Consider the following 8,318-nt stretch of genomic DNA (forward strand, 5'->3'; position numbering starts at 1 on the left):
AAAAAAAAATTTAAAAAAAAAAAATCTTTAAAAAAAATAAATAAAAAAAATAAATAAATATAAATATTGCACACATTTGTATCTGCTCCCAATGCACACTGGAATACAGTTGATATTACGGTATTTAAGTGATTATGGGCACAATACACTTCGTAATTTTTAGATTCCAGAAAGGAAATTTTATTACTATAATGACTTTGGAAATCTGCAAATAAATATTTAGGATTTATCAAAACTTTAATTCCATCTATTCTGAATTTAGGCTTTTCAGATAAATATTTGAGATTGTAGCTAGCAAAAAAGTTAGAGTTTTCAGTTGTTCGTTACTTTTGAAACTTGGTTAGAAATATTTTAATGAAGTTATATTTCCCTGTATAATTAAGTAATATCATGACAAGAATTTATAACTTTATTCTTGTTAGTCTGTGAATCTCTTTGAATATGATACAGAATGTTTTAAACTTTTATAATGTAAAGAAATTATATTTCAATGAAGTTATAACAACTCTGAAATATAACAACTTAATGGATTTTAATACGAATACAATATTTAAGCCTCAATTATTCATTATTTGGGAAAGTAGATTAAAAGAGATAAAGATAACAATCTGTGGTTTTCACAGAGCACTTTTTTGATGACATTGGTAGAGTAGTATGATAATTCATAATAAAAGAAAATGAAACTATGGGTTTCCTTCTCAACAAGAGATAAGACAAATAGTACTATAATTTTAAAAATAACTATTTATATACATTATTGAAGAGATATACATTGTCATTGTGAAAAATAATGTACTTCAAAAAAGGATTAAGAATACTTAAGAAAAGTATTGCCCAAAATAATAAATTTGGAGAAATGGGGGGATAAAAAGCAGATTTCCATATTACAATATATATAATTTTAATTTGTTCCTGCAGTTACGGAGAGTCTGGAAAGAAAGTTCTTTTTAATAAATTTCATTTATGTTTTATAAATGTATAAATTCTATTTTGTGGTTATCCTGTGGATATATTTGATGCTATGGTGGCAATTTTTTAGGGGAAAAATTCCAAATTCTCCTCAGGAAATGTCTCAGGGGAAACTATAAAATATTGATCCCTTCTCATTTATTTCTTCTGCACTTTAAGCCCTTACTTTAGTTAAACCATGTATAATATGATATACAAAAATAAAATGATCATTGCTGACTTTTAGTTGCAAGATCTGAATGACAATCCCTGACTCTTCTCCTTTACTACACTTGGGGGGTTAGGGATTGGAAAAGTTCTTATCCAAACCCAGTAATTTACATACAGATCTTTCAAGATGAGAGATTCAATCAGATAAAAATGAGTTTTCAATTGGGATTGATAAGAATGGGCATGCAATTAAAACAAGCTCTTAATCATTTTCATTATGAAGTTAAAAAAAAAAGAAAAAATAGACCATAAATGTCATTATCAAATGAACAGAGGGAAAAGCAAGGCCTTCATGATAGGGAGTTACGTGACAGGGCCTCTTAGATTTCTTTTCTTCTCAAACAAGCCCTCACGCAAGGAACAAAGAAGCCAATGCCTTTCCTCCCGTCTCTCCCCTTGTCCCTACTGTTTTTAATAATGTACGTCTGACGTGCTAACAATCAAGCACATGTTTTTTTATTGTTGTCTGATCTCAGCTGTCTGATAAGGGCTTAAGAGGAATGATGAGTGGAATCACACATCGAGGGCCTCCTTTGTTGACAGTACAACCAGGGGTGTACTTCCAATTTGCAGTTTGGTGCCGCAGCTTCAGAAGTGCCACATTTGTTTGATGCCCGCTTGGTGCTGTGCCATTAATCTACCATACTCAGGGGTCAACTGTTCCAACGACGTGTGAGTAAGGAATTAAAGATATGGACTTCACAGAAGTTTGTGAAAAATAAAGAGAAACAGTTTGTTTCCCAGGTTGTTTTTTTTTTTTTAATCTCCAGACACAAAATAATAAAATACCACTCTGCAAAAATCTAAGTGTACCATATGATATGTACATACGTTCTATACCATCTATATTTAGCCTAAAAGAGGTTTGATGTTTTCCATAATGAATGAAGAAGTCAATCTGTTCTATGTTGTACCATTTGGAATTAATCCAAGACCAATTACTTTCCATATTATTCTCACAAACCTTCTGCAAGTCGAACTCTTCTTTTGGGGAAAAGCACATCTTCTCAACTGTTTATCCCTTTTTGAACGGAAGCGTGTGTTACCTGAGTAATAATTTTTTAAAAACGTATTTAAAATATAAACTGTAGAATTTGACAAAACTTTTTTAAAAGTCTATGATCATAAAAATTAGAATAGTTTTGTTAAAACATTAACTTTTCCCCCTAATAGTGACATGCTGTTTCCATAAAGTTCACTTTGTGAAAGGAATCCCACTCTGATTAACTAAAATACGTTAATGATACTTTTTTTTTTTTTTTGGCCTTAAGTAAGTTGATAGTGATTGAAATTAAGCCTTTTCTGGTCTTAGGCCAGTTATTCACAGTTAAGAGACTCGAATTCATCTATAAAACATGTGCCTTTTTAGAATATGTATATGCTAATATTTATCACTTTCTCCTGCTTTTCTTTTGATTAAGAATAGAGTAAAATACTAAACTATAGACACACGACTTACATCTTTTCAACATTAGTACTTCTCTCTCAGAATATGGCGGTACAAATGAACACTCTAAATAAACTTACTTTTTATTCAAACACCCCTTCTATTAGAATCGATTTGAATTTTGAGGTACAATGGCATGAAGAATTTTAGGAATTTTTAGTTGCATCCACAAACTGTCTCAACACTATAATACAGACAAATTGAGGATAAGATGTTCTGTGCACATGGGGTTATTTGAACTTAGTATGCAATAAATTTCTTATTTTGCTTTTTTTTATTTTCACTATGATTGTAGTTTACTGAGCAGCCAGGTATACAGAAAAAAGTTACTATGATCGGTATAGTAAATACTATTTAAATTGATATTTGAATAAGTAAATGACTAAAAATGGTTGAAACACACGATTAGCCATAGTACGTATAGAGAGGTACCAAATTAGTAAGTCTATGATGCACTAATTTATTTCAATTCAGTGAAAACTCTTAAGTTAGACAACTTGTTAACAAAAGAAACTTGTTGATGGAATACTGTTATTTTATTCAAACCCTAAACACTTAAGAGGCCTCTTGCACCTACTTGCCATGGGAAAAATCCATTTTAACTTTTTGCTTTTCAATATGCGGTTTTACAGTAGGAATTTCTCTGCAAACAGTATCTTAAGCCAGATTGTACTTTGTTTCAAATGGCTCTTAGAATCCATGCAGCCCTCCTGGCTATACAGAAAATAATGTTTCAAGTACGAAAAAACGCTGTAGAAAACCATGAGATCTGAAAATAAATCCCGCCCCGTCCTCCCGCCGCGTCCTCCCGTCCCGTCCTCCCGCCGCATCCTCCCGTCCCATCCTCCCGCCCCGTCCCCCTGCCTCGTCCTCCCGCCCCGTCCTCCCGCCGCGTCCTCCCGTCCCGTCCTCCCGCCGCGTCCTCCCGTCCCGTCCTCCCGCCCGTCCCCTGCCTCGTCCTCCCGCCCCGTCCCCCTGCCTCGTCCTCCCGCCCCGTCCTCCCGCCGCGTCCTCCCGTCCCGTCCTCCCGCCGCGTCTCCCGCCCCGTCCTCCCGCGCCGTCCTCCCGCCCCGTCCTCCCGCCGCGTCCTCCCGTCCCGTCCTCCCGCCGCGTCCTCCCGCCCCGTCCTCCCGCCCGTCCTCCCGCGCGTCCTCCCGCCCCGTCCTCCCGCCCCGTCCTCCGCCCCGTCCTCCCGTCCCGTCCTCCCGCTCGGTCCTCCCGCCCCGTCCTCCCGCCCCGTCCTCCCGCCCCGTCCTCCCGCCCGTCCTCCCGCCCCGTCCCCCGCCTCGTCCTCCCCCCGTCCTCCGCCGCGTCCTCCCGCCCCGTCCTCCCGCCGCGTCCTCCCGTCCCGTCCTCCCGCCGCGTCCTCCCGTCCCGTCCTCCCGCCCCGTCCCCTGCCTCGTCCTCCCGCCCCGTCCTCCCGCCGCGTCCTCCCGTCCCGTCCTCCCGCCGCGTCTCCCGTCCTGTCCTCCCGCCCCGTCCCCCTGCCTCGTCCTCCCGCCCCGTCCCCCTGCCTCGTCCTCCCGCCCCGTCCTCCCGCCGCGTCCTCCCGTCCCGTCCTCCCGCCGCGTCCTCCCGCCCCGTCCTCCCGCGCCGTCCTCCCGCCCCGTCCTCCCGCCTCGTCCTCCCGCCCCGTCCTCCCGCCCCGTCCTCCCGCCCGTCCTCCCGCCCCGTCCTCCCGTCCCGTCCTCCCGCTCGGTCCTCCCGCCGCGTCCTCCCGCCCCGTCCTCCCGCCCCGTCCTCCCGCCCGTCCCCCCGCCTCGTCCCCCCGCCCCGTCCTCCTGCCGCGTCCTCCCGCCCGTCCTCCCGTCCCGTCCTCCCGTCCCGTCCTCCCGCTCGGTCCTCCCGCCCCGTCCTCCCGCCCCGTCCTCCCGCCCCGTCCTCCCGTCCCGTCCTCCCGCCCCGTCCTCCCGCCCCGTCCCCCTGCCTCGTCCTCCCGCCCCGTCCCCCTGCCTCGTCCTCCCGCCCCGTCCTCCCGTCTCGTCCTCCCGCTCGTCCTCCCGCCCCGTCCTCCCGCCGCGTCCTCCCGTCCCGTCCTCCCGCCGCGTCCCCCGTCCCTCCTCCCGCCCCGTCCCCCTGCCTCGTCCTCCCGCCCCGTCCTCCCGCCGCGTCCTCCCGCCCGTCCTCCCGCCCCGTCCTCCCGCCCGTCCTCCCGTCCCGTCCTCCCGCCCGTCCTCCCGCCCCGTCCCCCGCCCGTCCTCCCGCCCCGTCCCCCCGTCCCGTCCCCCGCGTCCCCGTCCCGTCCTCCCGCCCCGTCCTCCCGCCCGTCCTCCCGCCGCGTCCTCCCGCCCCGTCCTCCCGCCGCGTCCTCCCGCCCGTCCTCCCGCCCCGTCCTCCCGCCCCGTCCTCCCGCCCGTCCTCCCGCCCCGTCCTCCCGCCGCGTCCTCCCGTCCCGTCCTCCCGCTCGGCTCCGCCCTCCTCCCGCCCCGTCCTCCCGCCCGCCTCCGCCGTCCTCCCGCCGGTCCTCCCGCCCCGCTCTGCCAGGCTCCGCTCCCAGCCGCGGTTCGACACCACCCCCCCGCCCCCGCCGCCGGGGCCTCGACGCCACCCCCACCCCGCCGCGGGGCCTTGACACCATCCTCCGACCCTTTTTAGTGGAGTTTTTTGGGTTTTCTACAGAGTCTCATGTCTGCAAATGGTGAAACTTTGACCTCTTCCTTGGCAGTTTGGGTGCCTTTGATTTCTTTCATTGTCTGATCGCTGCGGCTAGGACTTCCAGCCCAGCAGAGCGAGTAGTAATGGGAGTGGACATCCTTGTCGAGCTCCTTCCCGACCTTGGGGGAAAGGCTCTCAGTTTTTCCCGAGAGAGGATGTTATTAGCGGTGGGTCTTTCCCATACGGCCTTTATGATGTCGAGATGTGTCCCCTCTATCTCTCCTTTGCTGAGGGCTTTTATCAAGAAGGGACGCTGTATTTTGTTAAATGCTTTTCCTGCATTTACTGAGAGGATCATATGGTTCTGATCCTTTGTTTTATGAGTGCCGAGTATCATGTTGATTGATTTGAGAATATGGAACCACCCCTGCGGCCCAGGAATAAATACCACTTGATCGTGGTGAATAATTCTTTTAATGTACTGTTGGATTCATTTTGCTGGAATTTTATTGAGAATTTTTGCATCCATGTTCATCAGCGATATTGGTCTGTAATTCTTCTTTTTAGTAGAGTCTTTGGTTTTGGAGTCAAGGCAATGGTGGCTTCATAGAATGAGTTTGGAAATTTTCCTTCCACTTCTGTTTTTTGGAACAGTTTAAGAATAGGTTTTAACTCTTCTTTAAATGTCTGGTAGCATTCCCCTGGAAATCCATCTGGAGGTGTATATTTTAAATGGGGGAAATATACGATATCTAAACTATGTCTTGGTATAGCTGTTAAAAAAAAAACTCCAAACAGATCATGTTTATCCATTAGTAAAACCCTTAGGGATCCCTGGGTGGCACAGGGGTTTGGTGCCTGCCTTTGGCCCAGGGCGCGATCCTGGAGACCCGGGATCGAATCCCACGTCGGGCTCCTGGTGCATGGAGCCTGCTTCTCCCTCTGCCTGTGTCTCTGCCTCTCTCTCTCTCTCTCTCTCTCTCTCTCTCTCTCTGTGTATGACTATCATAAAAAAAAAAACCCTTATATGATGTTATGTCTACCCAGAATAAACTACAAACCTGTATCGTAAGCCTATAGCCTCAAGCATAAATCCTTGTGAGGTCACAACCTTGTCTACCACCCTGATCTTACCTCTTGCAACCCTCCCACGGGTCCAGTTTGTTTCAGCCACGTTGGCTCTGGCCAGTGCTTGTCATAGTCTGAGTTTGTTCTCTTCTTATGATATTTGCATCATACCTATACCTACACCTGGGAGACTCTTCCCCCAGGTCTCCAGGTATTTGCATCCTCCTAGCCCTTTAGGTCTTAGGTTATTTTTAACTTCCTAAGGCAGATTCACCCAATCAAACAGTGCATGAGCCACTCCCTTTCACAATACCACCTTGTCTTCATGGCACTTCTAATGCTGTAAGACAATACTGAGTTGGTTGTATTTATTTCCTTGCGATGTCTTTTTCTCCCACTAGAATTTGAGTTCTAGAAGAGCTGAAATCTAATCTCTTGATCATCACTTTGCAGCACCTGGAAGAGTGCACAGGGTAAACGCTTCTAAATATTTGTTCATTGAGGAATTCTTTACACTTAATTATCTTCCTATATTTATCACCACGAAGCAAATAACAGCTTTTCAAAACAGCAATATGTCCCATTGTTTGTAACCTTCACTCTCACCTTACTCTGCTCACTGCTGAGGAAATCTCAGGATGCTCTGGGGCTAGACCAGTGCCATCCAGAGAGGACGTTTCTCTTGTTCTCACCTGCCTATATCACAGATCTTTCCACTGCTACAGTAACAATGGAAATACTTTATAAACTATTTTTACAAGTATTTAGAGTTTATATTTTGTTACTTATGATATATATTGGTGAAGAATGGACACAGAGCAAGAAATCAGGAAATCTAACTTTTTGCTTACATTCTGTCTCCAAAGGGGTGAAGCCTCATCTGAGTCTGTAAAATACTGAGCTTCTGAAATTCCTTCTTGTTCCAACAACAACAATAAAATATTACAGGAGCATTGCAGAAACAGCAGAGTAAGTGGCACATAGTAGGTACTTAAAAGAGGTATCATAAATAGCTGCATTATTTTTTATAAGCTTAGTTATTCTGTATTAACCAAAAACACCAATATCTCAGTTGCTTAAAATAAAAAGTTTATTTCCTGCTCATGATATAATGTTCATTATAGAAGCCAGGTGGATGAAGGATCTACAAACTGGAATGTGATAGGTCACCAAGGAGGACAAAGAGAAGCTAAGGAATTATGGACCAGCTTTTAAGTTACTTCCTGGAAGCACATCTCTGTATGTACATATGTGAGTTAAAGTACATCACATCACATAGCTTTGACTATCATCAAGAGGTTGGGTAAATTTCAATCCTGCCATGTGCTTGGAAGATAAAAATTGGTAGGATTCTTTAATAAATAAAATAATCTTGAGTCACAGAAAATGCACTGATAAATTCTAACTGAAAAACTGAGAAAAAAGGTCGACACAAATGAAGCCCAAGTAAATTATAACAGATGACTACCATGTCTTAGAAAAAGGTGGAGGAAATGGGGAATGCATACTCACTCCAGTAAGGGGACGTGAAGAACAAAGAGCAGTGTGAAAGTGCCTCATGACCATAGTTTATCCCATGTCAGAAGGTGGAGCTGGACCGTGTTGAGAACTATGGCTACCATGCTAAGGAAGCCTGGTTTTATTCATTGGGAAATGTGGAACTAACTGAATTTATATCAGGGATGTGGATGATCACGTTTATATTTTGAAGAGATGGATGTATGAATGTGATTTTTTTTTCTTTCTTCTTGAGGGAAACAAGAAGTTTCTGGATGCAGGAATACAGACATGAATTTTCTCCAAAAGAATAAGAAGACACATTAGACATGGAAAGGAGAAATATTTTTAAAAAATTAAAAAGTCAGTATAGCTGTAGAACTCATAGGAATGTGAGCAGTAGAGTGTAATTATTGAGAAGAAGGAAACCAGTTGGATATGGCAGCAGCAGTCTTAGTAGAGAAGAAGAGGTAACTGGTGGTACCGATAATTGAGGTCACTTGAAAGTCGGAATGAAGTTGTAAGGAAGTTG

The 8,318-nt window shown here is 45.3% G+C and overlaps 1 protein-coding gene across 1 annotated transcript; it reads left to right on the plus strand.

Moving 5' to 3' along the window:
• Positions 1-3,388: 3,388 nt before the first annotated feature.
• LOC129520894 (basic proline-rich protein-like) lies at positions 3,389-5,221 on the plus strand. The gene has a single exon (XM_055342129.1). It carries the CDS (start codon positions 3,389-3,391, stop codon positions 5,219-5,221), a length of 1,833 nt encoding a protein of 610 aa, XP_055198104.1.
• Positions 5,222-8,318: the final 3,097 nt, after the last annotated feature.

The sequence above is a fragment of the Nyctereutes procyonoides genome, unplaced genomic scaffold (assembly GCF_905146905.1).
Source record: "Nyctereutes procyonoides isolate TBG_1078 unplaced genomic scaffold, NYPRO_anot_genome, whole genome shotgun sequence".
In the NCBI taxonomy this organism is placed as follows: domain Eukaryota; kingdom Metazoa; phylum Chordata; class Mammalia; order Carnivora; family Canidae; genus Nyctereutes; species Nyctereutes procyonoides.

What these genes read in the sequence shown, in the direction of transcription:
- LOC129520894 (XM_055342129.1), top strand. Translation starts at nt 3,389, where the DNA reads ATGAGATCTGAAAATAAATCCCGCCCCGTCCTCCCGCCGCGTCCTCCC.